At 44.4% G+C, this 17,127-nt stretch overlaps 1 protein-coding gene across 2 annotated transcripts in view; it reads left to right on the top strand.

The window, feature by feature from the left end:
- Positions 1–17,127, top strand: part of TMEM161B (transmembrane protein 161B) — a 76,495-nt gene that overhangs the window by 49,323 nt on the left and 10,045 nt on the right. For both annotated transcript variants that reach the window (XM_069751397.1, XM_069751406.1), the window contains 3 exons: positions 7,239–7,379; positions 8,050–8,163; positions 10,958–11,132. In XM_069751397.1, coding sequence (XP_069607498.1) covers positions 7,239–7,379; positions 8,050–8,163; positions 10,958–11,132 — 430 coding nt within the window. The remainder of the gene's footprint in view (positions 1–7,238; positions 7,380–8,049; positions 8,164–10,957; positions 11,133–17,127) is intronic.

The following is a 17,127-nucleotide window of genomic DNA, read 5'->3' as shown; positions in this document are numbered from 1 at the left end:
TATAGTATACACCTGTATGTCATCTCCTGTATATAGTATATACCTGTATGTCATCTCCCCTGTATATAGTATATACCCATATGTCATCTCCCCTGTAAATATTATATACCTGCTGTATGTCATCTCCTCCTGTATATTGTATATACATATGTGTCAGCTCCTCCTTATCTATATATATAATTGTCTAAGGGGTACTTCCATCTGTCTGTTTGCCACTTCCGTAACGGAAATCCCGCGTCGCTGATTGGTCTCGCCAGCTGCCTGTCATGGCTGCCGCGACCAATCAGCGAAGGGCACAGTCCGATTAGTCCCTCCCTACCCCCCTGCAGTCAGTGCCCGGCGCCCGCTCCCTACTCCCCTGCAGTCAGTGCTCGACGCCCGCTCCCTACTCCCCTGCACTCAGTGCCCGGCGCCCGCATACTCCTCTCCGGTCACCGCTCACACAGGGTTAATGCCAGCGGTAACGGACCGCGCTATGCCGTGGGTAACATTACCGCTGCTATTAACCCTGTGTGTCCCCAACTTTTTACTCTTGATGCTGCCTATGCGGCATCAATAGTAAAAAGATCTAATGTTAAAAATAATAAAAAAACAAAAAACCTGCTATTCTCACCCTCTGTCAGAGATGCATTGCGAAATTACCCAGAAGACTTAGCGGTCTCGCGAGACCGCTAAGTCATCTGGGTAATTTCGCAATGCATCCTGGGAACGGAAGATGGTGGCAGCCGCGCGAGTATCGCCGGAGCTTCGCTGGATCCCAGGGGGTGAGTATATAACTATTTTTTATTTTAATTATTTTTTTAACAGGGATATGGTGCCCACACTGCTGTATACTATGTGGGCTGTGTTAGATACCGCGTGGCTGCTATATACTACATAGGCAGTGTTATATACTATGTGGGCTGTGTTATGTACTACGTGGGCTGTGCTATATATTACGTGGCCAGTGTTATATACTACGTGGCTGCTATATACTGCGTGGGCTGTGCTATATATTATGTGGCCAGTGTTATATACTATGTGGCTGCTATATACTGCGTGGGCTGTGCTATATATTATGTGGCCAGTGTTATATACTGTGTGGCCTGTGTTATATACTGTTTGGGCTGTGTTATATACTGCGTGCCCACTGTTAATATTGCGTGGCCTGTATTAATGCATCAGGTATCTATATACATAATTGTCTAAGGGTCACTTCCGTCTGTCTGTCCTTCTGTCACGGTTATTCATTCACTGATTGGTCTCGGCAGCTGCCTGTCATGGCTGCCGCGACCAATCAGCGATGGCCACAGTCCGATTAGTCCCTCCCCTACTCCCCTGCACTCACTGCCCGGCGTCCGCTCCATAATCCTCTCCACTCACTGCTCACACAGGGTTAATGGTAGCGGTAACAGCCCGCGGTGTAACGCACTCTGTTACCGCTGCTATTAACCCTGTGTGTCCCCAACTATTTACTATTGATGCTGGCTATTCGGCATCAATAGTAAAAATATGTAATGTTAAAAATAATTAAAAAAAAACAAAAAACCTGCTATACTCACCATCCGCCGCCTTTTCTGCTCCTCGCCACGCTCCCGGGACCGCTCCATTGCAAGCGGCAGCTTCCGGTCCCAGGGCTGGTGTGCGACAAGGACCTGCCGTGACGTCACGGTCATGTGACTGCGACGTCATCATAGGTCCTGCTCACACCAGCCCTGGGACCGGAAGCTGCCGCTTGCAATGGAGCGGTCCCGGGAGTGTCGCAAGGAGCGGAAACGGCGGCGGATGGTGAGTATAGCAGGACTTCCAACGGGCCTTCGGAAGGTGAGTATATGTTTATTTTTTTTTAAGTCTCTATACTACGTGGCTCTGTGCTGGGCAATATACTACGTGACTGGGCAATATACTACGTGGCTCTGCTATATATTATGTGGCTGGGCAATATACTACGTGACTGGGCAATATACCGTACTACGTGGCTCTGCTATATACTATGTGGCTGGGCAATATACTACGGGACTGGGCAATATACTACGTGGCTGGGCAATATACTACGTGGCTGAGCAATATACTACGTCGCTGGGCAATATACTACTTCGCTGGGCAATCTCTGCTATATACTACGTGGCTGAGCAATATACTACGTGGCTGGGCAATATACTACGTGGGCTGGGCAATATACTACGTGGGCTGGGCAATATACTACCTGGCTGGGCAATATACTACGTGGACATGCATATTGTAGAATACCCGATGCGTTAGAATCGGGCCACCATCTAGTTCTGCAATATGTATGTATATACCAGCCACATAGTATATAGCACAGGCCACGTAGTATTTGCCTGCTATATACTACATGGCTCCTATATACTATGTAGCCTGTGCTATATACTATGTGGCTGCTATATCTATATACATAATTGTCTAAGGGTCACTTCCGTCTGTCTGTCTGTCCTTCTGTCACGGTTATTCATTCGCTGATTGGTCACGGCAGCTGCCTGTCATGGCTGCCGCAACCAATCAGCGATGGCCACAGTCCAATTAGTCCCTCCCCTACTCCCCTGCACTCACTTCCCGGCACCCGCTCCATAATCCCCTCCACTCACCACTCACACAGGGTTAATGGCAGCGGTAACGGCCCGCGGTGTAACGCACTCCGTTACCGCTGCTATTAACCCTGTGTGTCCCCAACTATTTACTATTGATGCTGCCTATGCAGCATCAATAGTAAAAATATGTAATGTTAAAAATAATAAAAAAAACCTGCTATACTCGCCATCCGCCGCCTTTCCCGCTCCTCGCCACGCTCCCGGGACCGCTCCATTGCAAGCGGCAGCTTACGGTCCCAGGGCTGGTGTGCGACAAGGACCTGCTGTGACGTCACGTTCATGTAACCGCGACATCATCATAGGTCCTGCTCACACCAGCCCTGGGACCGGAAGCTGCCGCTTGCAATGGAGCGGTCCCGGGAGCGTCGCGAGGAGCGGAAACGGCGGCGGATGGTGAGTATAGCAGGACTTCATCGGGCCTTCGGAAGGTGAGTATATGTTTATTTTTTTTTAAAGTCTCTATACTACGTGGCTCTGTGCTGTATACTACATGCCTGGGCAATATACTATGTAGCTGGGCAATATACTACGTGCCTGGGCAATATACTATGTGGCTGGGCAATATACTACGTGGGCTGGGCAATATACTACGTGGGCTGGGCAATATACTACGGGACTGGGCAATATACTACGTGACTGGGCAATATACTACGTGACTGGGCAATATACTACGTGACTGGGCAATATACTACGTGGCTGGGCAATATACTACGTGACTGGGCAATATACTACGTGGGCTGTGCAATATACTACGTGGACATGCATATTCTAGAATACCCAATGCGTTAGAAACGGGCCACCATCTAGTACATACATAAATACATATTCTAGAATACCCGATGTGTTAGAATCGGGCCACCATCTAGTATAGTATATACTTGTATGTCATCTCTTCTGTATATAGTATATACCTGTATGTCATCTCCTCCTATATATAGTATATACCTGTATGTCATCTCCTCCTATATATAGTATATACCTGTATGTCATCTCCTGTATATAGTATATACCTGTATGTCATCTCCTCTATATACCTATGTGCCATCTCCTCTTTTATATAGTATATACCTGTATGTCATCTCCTCCTGTATATAGTATATACGTGTGTCATCTCCTATATACAGTATATACCCGTGTGTCATCTCCTCCTGTATATAGTATATACCTGTGTCATCTCCTCCTATATATAGTATATACCTGAATGTCATCTCCTCCTATATATAGTATATACGTGTGTCATCTCCTCCTGTATATAGTATATACATGTACAATGCCTACAAGTAGTATTCAACCCCCTGCAGATTTAGCAGGTTTAATAAGATGCAAATAAGTTAGAGCCTTCAAACTTCAAACAAGAGCAGGATTTATTAACAGATGCATAAATCTTACAAACCAAAAAGTTTTGTTGCTGAGTTAAATTTTTATAAATTTTAAACATAAAAGTGTGGGTCAATTATTATTCAACCCCTAGGTTTAATATTTTGTGGAATAACCTTTGTTTGCAATTACAGCTAATAATCGTCTTTTATAAGACCTGATCAGGCCGGCACAGGTCTCTGGAGTTATCTTGGCCCACTCCTCCATGCAGATCTTCTCCAAGTTATCTAGGTTCTTTGGGTGTCTCATGTGGACTTTAATCTTGAGCTCCTTCCACAAGTTTTCAATTGGGTTAAGGTCAGGAGACTGACTAGACCACTGCAACACCTTGATTTTTTGCCTCTTGAACCAGGCCTTGGTTTTCTTGGCTGTGTGCTTTGGGTCGTTGTCTTGTTGGAAGATGAAATGACGACCCATCTTAAGATCCTTGATGGAGGAGCGGAGGTTCTTGGCCAAAATCTCCAGGTAGGCCGTGCTATCCATCTTCCCATGGATGCGGACCAGATGGCCAGGCGCCTTGGCTGAGAAACAGCCCCACAGCATGCTGCCACCACCATGCTTGACTGTAGGGATGGTATTCTTGGGGTCTTATGCAGTGCCATCCAGTCTCCAAACGTCACGTGTGTGGTTGGCACCAAAGATCTCGATCTTGGTCTCATCAGACCAGAGAACCTTGAACCAGTCAGTCTCAGAGTCCTCCAAGTGATCATGAGCAAACTGTAGACGAGCCTTGACATGACGCTTTGAAAGTAAAGGTACCTTACGGGCTCGTCTGGAACGGAGACTATTGCGGTGGAGTACGTTACTTATGGTATTGACTGAAATCAATGTCCCCACTGCCATGAGATCTTCCCGGAGCTCCTTCCTTGTTGTCCTTGGGTTAGCCTTGACTCTTCGGACAAGCCTGGCCTAGGCACGGGAGGAAACTTTCAAAGGCTGTCCAGGCCGTGGAAGGCTAACAGTAGTTCCATAAGCCTTCCACTTCCGGATGATGCTCCTAACAGTGGAGACAGGTAGGCCCAACTCCTTGGAAAGGGTTTTGTACCCCTTGCCATCCTTGTGACCCTCCACGATCTTGTCTCTGATGGCCTTGGAATGCTCCTTTGTCTTTCCCATGTTGACCATGTATGAGTGCTATTCACAAGTTTGGGGAGGGTCTTAAATAGTCAGAAAAGGCTGGAAAAAGAGATAATTAATCCAAACATGTGCCTGAACTACTTCTTAATACTTTAGGGGAACCAAACAGAATTTTGGTGGGTTGAGGGTGTTGAATAATATATGACCCTCTGAAAAGACTTTTCACAATTTAAAAAAAAAATAAACAAAGAAATAACATTCTTTTTTGCTGCAGTGCATTTCACACTTCCAGGCTGATCTACAGTCCAAATGTCACAATGCCAAGTTAATTCCAAATGTGTAAACCTGCTAAATCTGCAGGGGGTTGAATACTACTTGTAGGCACTGTATGTCATCTCCTCCTATATGTAGTATATACCTGTATGTCATCTCCTCCTGTATATAGTATATACCTGTAAGTTATCTCCTCCTGTATATGGTATATACCTGTGTGTCATCTGCTCCTGTATATAGTATATACCTGTGTGTCATCTCCCCTGTATATAGTATGCACCTGTATGTCATCTCCTCCTGTATTAGGCCTTGTTCACACGTTATTTGGTTAGTATTTTTACCTCAGTATTTGTAAGCTAAATTGTCAGCCTGCTAAATCCCCAGCCAACAGGAAGCCCTGGCAGTATATATTAGCTCACACATACACATAATAGACAGGTCATGTGACTGACAGCTGCCGTATTTCTTATATGGTACATTTGTTGCTCTTGAGTTTGTCTGCTTATTAATCAGATTTTTATTTTTGAAGGATAATACTACCAGACTTCTGTGTGTTTTAGGGCGAGTTTCGTTTGTCAAGTTGTGTGTGTTGAGTTGCGTGTGGCGACATGCATGTAGCGACTTTTGTGAGATGAATTTTGTGTGGCGACATGCGTGTAGCAACTTTTTTTGTGTCGAGTTGCAAGTGACAGGTTAGTGTAGCAAGTTTTGCGCGTGGTGAGTTTTATGTGTGGTGCGTTTTGAGTATGTGCAAGTTTTGTGTGAGGCAACTTTTGCATGTGTTGCAACTTTTGTGCATGTGGCAATTTTTCCGCGTGTGCAAGTTTTGCGTGTGGCGAGTTTTGCACGTGTAGCTAGTTTTGCGTGAGCCTAGTTTTGCATGTGGCGAATTTTGCACGTGGCGAGTTTTGAGCGGTGACTTTTGTGTTTTGACTTTTATGTGGCGAGGTTGTTGTATGTGTGGTGAAATGTGTGCTGAGGGTGGTATATGTGTTCAAGCACGTGGTAGTGTGTGGCGCATTTTGTGTGTGTGTTCATATCCCCGTGTGTGGTGAGTATCCCATGCCGGGGCCCCACCTTAGCAACTGTACAGTATATACTCTTTGGCGCCATCGCTCTCATTCTTTAAGTCCCCCTTGTTCACATCTGGCAGCTGTCAATTTGCCTCCAACACTTTTCCTTTCACTTTTTCCCCATTATGTAGATGGGGGCAAAATTGTTTGGTGAATTGGAACGTGCGGGGTTAAAATTTCACCTCACAACATGGCCTATGACGCTCTCAGGGTCCAGACGTGTGACTGTGCAAAATTTTGTGGCTGTAGCTGCGACGGTGCAGATTCCAGTGTATTGTATTAGAGATGTGAGAAATATAGACAGCCTGGTGGCAATTTGGAAAATGGTGTTCCCCAGTGTTAAAATGTATAATTAATGTATGAAATGTTTACATCCACCTATTGAAATCTATTCCAGTATTTGTGAAGCGGCATGTTAGTAAATAGGTGTAACTCATTAGATCGCTGACAGTAGAACGATCGCTCGCTGGCGGCCATCTCTCCTGACTCCCTCACACACATGAACGTCGAGCACTCCAGTGTCCTCTATGAGACAGCTGCTGCCATACTTGTCCAGTAGCCGCTGATCTCGCTGAACTAATCATTCTCTCCAATGGACATAATTTGTCAGGACATTTAGGAGACCCCATACACATTAGACTGCTGGCTGATATCTGTGGGTTTGGCTGACTTTAGTCTTATGTGCATGGGAAAAATCAATTTCCCACCTCTTTTACCATAGGAATACCTCTTGAGAACCCCTTTGAGAAGCCATCTCAATCTGTGGCCCTTTCAGTAGACTTGTAGTAATCTGTTGTGTACCACCTGCCGTTACTGCCTGTAACAATAGTTTGTTTTTTCTCTCACGCAGAGGGCCGGTGTCCAAGCTTACCTTTAAATTCTTCCTGGCGGTCCTGTGTTCTCTCATCGGAGCCTTCCTTACATTCCCGGGCCTGCGTTTGGCTCAGATGCACCTCGATGCCCTCAGTCAAACAAGAGGAACAGTGACACAGTAAGGAGCATTGATGGATGTCTTATAAAAAGGGTCTTGTTTTACTAATGGAGGATATAAATATATATATATATATATATATATATAATGAGGATATAAACCTGAAATGTTTCAGAAAGAGATGATCTGCACCGTGAGCGTGTCCTACAGAGGTTTTGTTTCTGTGACGATAGAAAAATGAACATGTAGCTTGTTGATGACTCTGTGCAGTGACCTCCATGAAGAGATTGGGAGCTGCTTCCATCCCGCACCCCCGAGCTGCTCAGCATTGTAACAGGATAGAATAGAGACTCTTTAAGTTGCGATGCCAGTTGTCTTTCATAAAGCATTTTTCCCCCTTTTGTTTCTTCTCAGAGAACCTTTTATATATTATACAGATATTTGGCCTAATTTCACCTTTATTTTGCAACTAGAAATACAATATAAATCAAAATAGAGATTCCAACAGCATAAATATTCATACCCGGATGAGGGAAACTTAACATTAGGGATATCTATGTAGAGATTGTAGATCAATGCTCACCTATTATGAGTCACAGACACCACCGCACAAAAGGCCCGACGCGCGTTTCACCCACGTGCTTTCTCAAAGGGAGTGTAGAAATACAATATAAATGCTGTAATTTCCAGTAAATGGGATGTTTCATGTATTTTCTTGCTTCACTTACAGGTTTTTGCTGCATGTTAATTTTTTATCGCCTCTGTTGATGGTGCTGCTGTGGGTGAAGCCCATAACCAAGGACTACATTCTCAATCCACCCATGGGCAAGGAAAGTGTACCCCTGTAAGTGTATTCCCATATATCTGGCCGTGTGTTGCTGCAGTGATTGTCATAGTGAATCGGACGCCAGGACTGATAGTGTACCCATAGTTTACATTGGGAAATAAATGGTGATAAATACGTTAGGTATTGTGCTGGGCTGGCCCTAGAGCCGAATCAGAAATGTTGTGTGCCATACTTTTATGTCTATTTGTTTGTCTAGTTATGGATGCCACAACAGTACACAACTTTGTCATCAGTTGTATCCGGCTTGGGCATAAAATTGTCTGGGCACAACCTTTACATATAGAAAACCAGCTGTACTGTTCTGAATATACTTTAGAAAGTGCAATGCCTAAATGTGATCATCCTTCCTAGCAAAACAAAAAAAAAATTGCGCCAACACCTACAGTGGGGGAAATAATAATTTGATCCCTTGCTGATTTTGTAAGTTCGCCCACTGACAAAGACATGACCAGTCTATAATTTTAAGGGTAGGTTAATTTTAACATTGAGAGATAGAATATCAAAAATAAAAACCAGAAACTCACATTGTATAAATTATATAAATTTGTTTGCATTTTGCAGTGAGAAATAAGTATTTGATCTCTCTGGCAAGCGATTTAATACTTGGTGGCAAAACCCTTGTTGGCAAGCACAGCAGTCAGATGTTTTTTGTAGTTGATGATGAGGTTTGCGCACATGTCAGGAGGAATTTTGGTCCACTCCTCTTGGCAGATCTCTAAATCATTAAGATTTTGAAGCTATTGCTTGGCAACTCGGAGCTTCAACTCCCTCCATAAGTTTTCTATGGGATTAAGGTCTGGAGAATGGCTAGGCCACTCCATAACCTTAATGTGCTTTTTTTTTAGCCAGTCCTTTGTTGCCTTGGCTGTATGTTTTGGGTCATTGTCTTGCTGGAAGACCCAGCCACGACCCATTTTTAATGTCCTGGTGGAGGGAGGGAGGTTGTCACTCAGGATTTTACGGTACATGGCTCCATCCATTCTCCCATTGATGCGGTAAAGTAGTCCTGTGCCCTTAGCAGAGAAACACCCCCAAAACATAATGTTTCCACCTCCATGCTTGACAGTGGGGACGATGTTCTTTGGGTCATAGGAAGCATTTCTCTTCCTACAAACACGGCGAGTTGAGTTAATGCTAAAGACCTAAATTTTTGTCTCATCTGACCACAGCACCTTCTCCCAATTACTCAAAGAATCATCCAGGTGTTTACTGGCAAACTTCAGATGGCCTGCACATGTGTCTTCTTGAGCAGGGGGACCTTGCGGGCACTGCAGGATTTTAAACCTTTACAGCGTAATGTGATTCCAATGGTTTTCTTGGTGACTGTGGTTCCAGCTGCCTTGAGATCATTAACAAGTTCCCTCTGTGTAGGTTTAGGCTGATCTCTCACCTTCCTCATGATCAAGGATACCCCACGAGGTGAGATTTTGCATGGTGCCCCTGATCGATCTTGATTGACAATCATTTTGCATTTCTTCCATTTTCTTACTATTGCATCAATAGTTGTCTCCTTCTCACAAGGTGTCTTACGTAATACGGTTTTGTAGCCCATTTCCAGCTTTGTGCAGGTCTATGATCTTGTCCCTGACATTCTTATAAAGCTCTTTGGTCTTGCCCATGTTGTAGAGGTTAGAGTCTGACTGATGAATTGAGTCTGTGGACAGGAGTCTTTCATAAAGGTGACTATGTAAGACAGCTGTCTTTAATGAAGGTAACAAGTTGATTAGTAGCATCTAACTGGTCTGTAGGAGCCAGAACTCTTAATGGTTGGTAGGGGATCAAATACTTATTTCTCACTGCAAAATGCAAATAAATTTATTTAATTTATACAATGTGATTTTCTGGATTTTATTTTTGATATTCTATCTCTCAATGTTAAAATTAACCTACTCTTACAATTATAGACTGTTCATGTCTTTGTCAGTGGGCAAACTTACAATGCTTATTTCCCCCCTTGTGTCTTTGAGTCATTGGTGCTTATTGAAAGCTTTAAGTCTTGTCTGTAGGATTGTGTTGTGAACAATGTAGAAAAGCTATGATTGTTCTCCATGTCTAGAGCAGTCTCAAATGGCTTGTCCAGTTTCAGAAAACTCTTGTCCCCAGGCGCAATTGGTTAAAAAAAAAGCTGACCATTCTTTACCATCCCCAGGTCCAGCTCAGATTCTCTACCACTGCTCTCGGTGTCTGTTATTGTCTGCAGCGGTGACGTCACTTTAGCAGCACTGCAGCCAATAACTGAGGTCAGCAACTCTGCTTGCCCGAGCTCACTGATTCGATGCAGCGCTGTCAACGTGATGTCACCACTGCAGACAATAAGACACCGCATCAGATATGGTGGGCTAAGTGAGAGTATCACACTATCTTTCTATAGGCTATAAGGCTCTATGTACACTATGTGGGTATACACGGGTGGTACAGGTCACCTACAGAGTGGCACAGGTCACCTACAGGGTCTCATAATTAAAGACATGCACAATGCTGTATACGGTAGTTTCTGAAGGTCCTCAGTATAGAAATGTGAAGAAAATATTCTGACCATATTGGAGACCATAAGGATTCTCGTTTCCCATCTGCTGAGTGGTTATGCTGAATGAGTTCCCTGGAGCGCTTCTTGGCATGTACACAATCTGATGCCATGTGCACAAAGCCTACTAGACGGGTTGGCACAACACTACCTCTAGTTCTCCTGCCCTTTAGTCTAGACCTAATGGCTCAGTGTAAGGGTCTCATGACATCCTGCACTACGTTGATAAAAAGAACATAACTCCATGTTTGTTTTTTACAATGGCAGAATGACTGAGGATGCCTTTGACACCGTCCGACTCTGGATCATCATTTCTCTGTGTGGTTTGAGGTTAACTATGATGAGATACCATCTACAGGCATACTTAAATTTGGCTCAGAAATGTGTGGATCAAATGAAGAAAGAAGCTGGGAGGATAAGTACTATGGAACTACAGAAGATGGTAAATCTGCTCGGTCTAACCCTATTCTGTATTATTCTCCGTTGAGCCCTTATGTAAAATATATATGATTTATTCCATAAAACAGTGCCGACAAACTCTTTACGAGTTCCATGCAACCACGTTAGTATTTCATCATGTCACCCTTACATGTTCTCACCATCTGCAGTTGTCTAGGCATGGATTCAGGAAGGCAGGTGAAGTACATAGAGACCATGGCTACCCACAGCGTCTTCAGCGCCTCCTTTAGATCGTTGATGTTGCCCAGTCGTGTCTTTTGAACCTTGTTTTTCATTAAATTCTAGGCATTTTCTATTGGGTTAAGGTCAGGGGGATTACCTGGCCGGTCTAAAATGTTAATCTTCTGGTCATTGAGAAACTTTGTCACGGCCTTGGGTTTGTGGGCAGGGGCTCCATCATGCATAAAGTTTGATGAATGACCCAAAAATTAAGCAAATATTCATCCAGAACACTAATATAACTACCGTACTTGCTTTAATACTTACATTCTTGGGAAGCAAGTACAAATCTGCCCTGCCCAGCCATTCACACCAAGTTCAGGGTGTTTAACAGTCTTAACTGTGTATATTTTGGGTCATGCCGTGACGCGGTACTCAGGCAGCGCACTTTGAGCCTCCCATGACCAACCTGAAAGTTCTCTCATCACTAAACATCACTTTCTTCCACTTTTCTGAAGTCCAATCTTGATATTTCTTCGAAGAGGTAAGCCTATTCTTGTTCATTGCTGCTGTGAGCAGGGGCTTCTGTGTGGCTGGGCGACTTGGTAGACGCAGGTCCTTCTGCAGGTGGTGATGGATTACGCTCTGGAGGAGCATGGGGTACTTGTTTTTTTAGTTCAACGACCGTTATAGATGGACTTTACATCACCTCATGCTGCAAAAGCATATCAGTCCTTGGTGAAGTCTTTTTAAGTGCACCAGAGCCTGACTTCCTCTGCGGTACAATCCTAGGAGGAGGCAATGATGCCGCCGACCGCTTCAGTTGATAAATTGCCTCTCTCAACACACCCAGATCTCTAACTACAGCAACCACCCCATCCATCCCCTTTCTCTATTAGAGTCATGGCACAGGATTTCTGTTCCATTTTAAGCTTCTTCCGACTCATTGAGGGAGATAATCAAAAACTGTCATATAGAAAAACTGGCTTAGTTTCTCATAGCAACCAATCAGAGTGCAGCTTTCATTTTACCAGAGCAGTGTGAGACGTGAAAGCTGAGCTTTGGTTGGTTGCTCCGGGCAATAAGCCAGTTTTACTATATGACTGTTTTCGATCATCTCTGTTGTGTGCACTTTTAAGAAGTGAAATCATGACGCAGATATTACTTGTAAATTTTGGGGTGGGTTACTGCACAAGTGTAAAGATTTTTTTTCTTGCCAGCATTGTATACAAATGACAGATGAGATTTATTTTATGGAAACTTCACTTAATTGGAAAATATTTTGGTTAACCCAGAACAAGCCTTGATAATATTAGCGCCTCACCTTTAGCTCGATGAGAAAATACTATTCATACAGACTACGATGTAGCTGCGGACATTACACACTCCAGTATCAAGTATTGCAATGCGCGAAAGTCATGGCGTCTTATGAATATAGACCTAGATCAGTAACAGGGTGAAACCTAGGAGCCATTGTAGAGTTGTGTCTATGCAGCTGACAATTTAACAAGGGGGTGAAGAATGTGAGGCTTTCCATTTTTTTCCTTCTTCTATACTAGTGACCATTGGCTCTCCATGTGTATGTCACCATAAGGTTGTCTTTTCTTTAGTACCTTCTCAATGTTTTTTTGGTTGTACAAGTGTTACAGCTGGCTTTTAATACAGGCGGCCTGGTTTTTCTATTAAAGGGGTGTATTCCTCTTCTGTCTTGAGAAGTGCACCGTACCGCTACCTCCCATCTTCCTGCTTGCCAGGGGACTGTATGTTCTTGAACTTTAAGGGTATGTGCATACGTAGGAAAAGAGGTGCAGAATTTCTGCACAAAATCCGCATCTCCTGGCAGAATCTGCAGCCGCGGTTTTTATGCGGAATTGCTGCGGATTTTGGCACTGCGGATTTTTAACATGGAGGAGTGCAGAAACACTGCAAATCCGCACAAAAGAAGTGACATGCACTTCTTTGAAATCCGCAGCAATTCCGCACTGATTTTTCGGCACCGTCTGCACATCTTTTTTTTCCCCCCATTAAATAACATTATACTGTACATCACAATGCGTTTCTGCGTGGAAAAATCCGCTGCGGATCCGCAACAAATCCGCATCGTGTGCACATAGCCTAACAGTTCGGACCAGTAGCACCACCTGGACTGTATGGTGTCCCATGCTGAAAGTAGTTACAGCTTTGACTCTACAAAATTGGAGGAGCCCAGAAGAGCTTTCAGGCGTGCGCTCCTTGTATAGGCAACCCGCCACCTCTAATCAGCATCAGCAGTGGCCAGTAGCCTAGGCAACAAGCCGTAAAATACACAGTTAAAACATTCTTGAGAACAGAGATGATTTTTATTAAAAGGTAAATAGAGGACTTACTTGTTTATTCAAGTACCGTATATACTCGTGTATAAGCCGAGCTTTTCAGCTCATTTTTTTGTGCTTAAAACGCCCCTCCTCGGGGCGTGGCCTGGATCTCACACAGGGAAGACGTGCCTCGTTGCAGCTCCCGCTTCCAGCCAGCAAAAATCACCCTTTCGACCCCAGTGAGAGCGGCTAAAAGCCCCCTGTAGAGAGCTGGACTTAGAGGAGAAGTGGAGGGTAGGCGGCGAGGAGTAGAGAAGCCGCTGCTCTTTACACGGGCAGCGGGACATCCAGCAACCTCGAAGCAGGCGCCATCATGGGACGGGCGCCATCTTCCCATCTCCCCGTGGTACCTACCCAGATCGCCTCGTCGGAGGAGTTCAGCGTCCGGTGTCCCTGCGATCAGAGCCTGGATAACAGACCGCGGGTGGACCTCTGCGGCGGTTGAGGGTCCGGGTCCCCTGGCGGAGGAGCAGCCGTCGGGTGAGGAGCGGGCTTGTTTACCGGAGGAGAGAAAGGTGAGCCGGACGCACGCGCACTTGAGAAGACGCCGAGAATCAACAGCGACGCCCGAGGGGCTCGATCAGCCGGTCTGGTAAGCGGGTGGCGGACAAGTCGCTGCGTGGCTCCAACGTTCTGTCTGTGGGGGCTGCCGGGGAAGCTCCTGCTACATGCGGAAGCGTACATTAGACCTACCTGTTGCTGTGGGGCTTGATTGGCGGCAGACTCCTGTCTCGCTGAGCGAGGCGCTTGCTGGCCACGAGTGTGACCTCTGGTCTGAGGGTTCTGCTTTCCCCTCTTTGGGGCACTGTGGCCTGTCTGGACTTGTGCCACAGGGGAGGAGGACATTTTACCTAGCGCATCACACTATAGCACCAATACCGCCCTATCCTCACGGATATTCACATATGTCAGCTCACCATCTTCAAGGCCGCATGGGGTTATTCTTCAATGTGAACATGCATTAATAGACTTCTCCTGAATGCACGAGTGGTGACTCAAACGCACGCTAAAATCATAAAAGAATGGTCAAATCTAATAAAGAGCGTGCTAAAACCTTAGCTACAGGCGTATATCAAGGCAAACAGAGTGATATGGAAAAATTTCTGAAACATAAATCAGTGTTGGCTAGGTCTACACCTAAAAAACCTTACTCAAATACTACCTCAGAAGACCATGTCGAGGAATCCGAATCAAGCGATGAAGCTTCGGGCAGTGACATTGCCCAATCAGACTCAAGGAAACTATCTAGATCATTTTTCAAAAAAATTACTAGCTCAAGCCATAAAACCATTGGTCACTGAGATATCTGGTATGAGATCAGACTTATTACATATAGGCAATAGAGTGGAATCCTTGGAATCATCCCAGACCTCTCTCATTAGTCACTCTAACAATATGAGAGATCATCTGGACTTTCACAGAGCACAGCTAAACAACTCTTTTCTTGCCTTGGAAGATCAGGAAAACCGGAGTCGCAGGAAAAACATAAGAATAAAGGGGCTGCCCGAAAGTGTCTCTACAGAAATATTAGAAAAATCCACGAAGGAGATCTTTTCCATTCTAATTCCACAAGAAAAATGCGACCAAATTGTAATAGAAAGAGTTCACAGGTCACTCAGACCCAAACCGAAGTCTTCTGAACCCCCGAGGGATGTGATCTGCGGCTTATTGAGTTACTTAGACACCAATGCTATTTTGTCTGCTATTTTGTCAAGAGATGTTAAAAATCTTTCCTACGAAGGAACTTCTATCCAACTATATCAGGACATTGCACCATCGACCCTTGCAAAAAGAAGAGTCCTAAGACCCCTCCTAGAGGTATTACACTCACGTAAAGTCCTTTATAAATGGCTATTCCCGTTTGGATTATCAATATATGGAGAGGGCAAACAAGTAACTGTAAAGAACCCCGAAGATTTATCCAAGGTTTGGGACACCTTTGATATCACCCCTGTTGACATCCCTTCATGGCTACCTTTAGACATGGATCTTCACACGCCTCCCCCTATCAATGCCTATGCTGGAGGACAGGGAGACTGGTCTTCAGTAAAGAGACACACGTCCCCCAAACAAGGAACAAGGAAGAAAAAACTACCCCCCTGAGTCTTTTTTCATCTCTTCTAGCCGTATTTTACTGCTTATGGGTCCTTGAGATCCCATCCAACTTTGATATGTCTTGAACCATTTTGACTTAACACATCAGCCATTTGCTTGCGTGTTATTGGTCTACTTTGCCTATTTTATAAGCTAAAATTTACCACTCGTGTATTTGTAATGTAATTTCCTGTCTGCTATGGGAGGAACGTTCGACCCCCTACCTCTGCTGCAGACGGGTAGTATGTTCTTGGTATATATAAGTTGTTTTATTTTAGTAGTTTTCAGGGTTTCTGTTACCCTAATAGTTTGTTGGCATGGAGCACGCATACGACCCCTTTTTTACTCCCTCTATTAAAATATGGGTGATAATATCGACTCAGCCACTATAGTAGTGGCCTCATACAACGTAAAGGGCTTACACTCCCCGTGTAAGAGGAGCCAGGTAATGAACCTTTTACATTCAAAAAAGTCTAATATAGTTTTCCTACAAGAAACACATTTTAAAACGGGAAGAGTCCCAGATATGTCCAGATCTCGTTACCCGACCTGGTACCATAGTACAGGTGGTTCGGCGTCCAGAGGAAGGAGCATTGCTATAAAAAAAATGTACCTTTTGTACTAAATGACTGTCTATCAGACTCAGAAGGCAGATACATTATAGTAAAGGGCCTCTTAGCTAACACTAAAGTTACCCTGTGTAATCTATATGCACCAAACGAATCAAATTGGATGGTTATGTAAAACGATAAATACCCTTAAACTATTCACTTAGGGTCTTTTGATAATGGGTGGGGACTTTAATGTATCACTTAACCCATCCCTAGACACCTCTACGGGCAGGTCAGCCCTTTCCCAGAGGGCCCTGAGAAAACTACATCTCTCCTTACAAAAGCTAAATTTGCTAGATCCCTGGAGAACACTCTTCCCTTCAGGCCGAGATTACACCTTTTATTCACCCCCCTGCAATAGCTACCACAGAATTGATTATCTACTGACACAAACGGCCAATCTTCCACTAGTTAAAACTGCAACATCTCTCTTTCGGACCACGCCCCTATTTTTCTCGAAATAAGCATATTAACTCTACCGCGGTCAGCCAAGTCATGGTCACTAAATGAGACTTTATTAGACTCTGACTTTCACATAACAAAACTGTCAGACACTCTTGATTTTTTTTCCCAAAATATTCTACGTTCTGGCCCACCCTTACCTATAGTGTGGGAAGCGCATAAAACAGTTATGAGGGGGGAATTCATAGCTTTAGGTTCCCATCATAAAAAAGAAAGAGCAAGACAGACTATTTCCATATTGCATCAAATTAATTCCCTTGAGCGATTGCACAAGAGATCTCAAGTAAATAAGATACAA

This window comes from Ranitomeya imitator, chromosome 1 (assembly GCF_032444005.1).
Source record: "Ranitomeya imitator isolate aRanImi1 chromosome 1, aRanImi1.pri, whole genome shotgun sequence".
Lineage (NCBI taxonomy): Eukaryota > Metazoa > Chordata > Amphibia > Anura > Dendrobatidae > Ranitomeya > Ranitomeya imitator.
The sequence above is the reverse complement of the archived record's forward strand: the minus strand, read 5'-3'. Positions and strand labels throughout refer to the sequence as shown.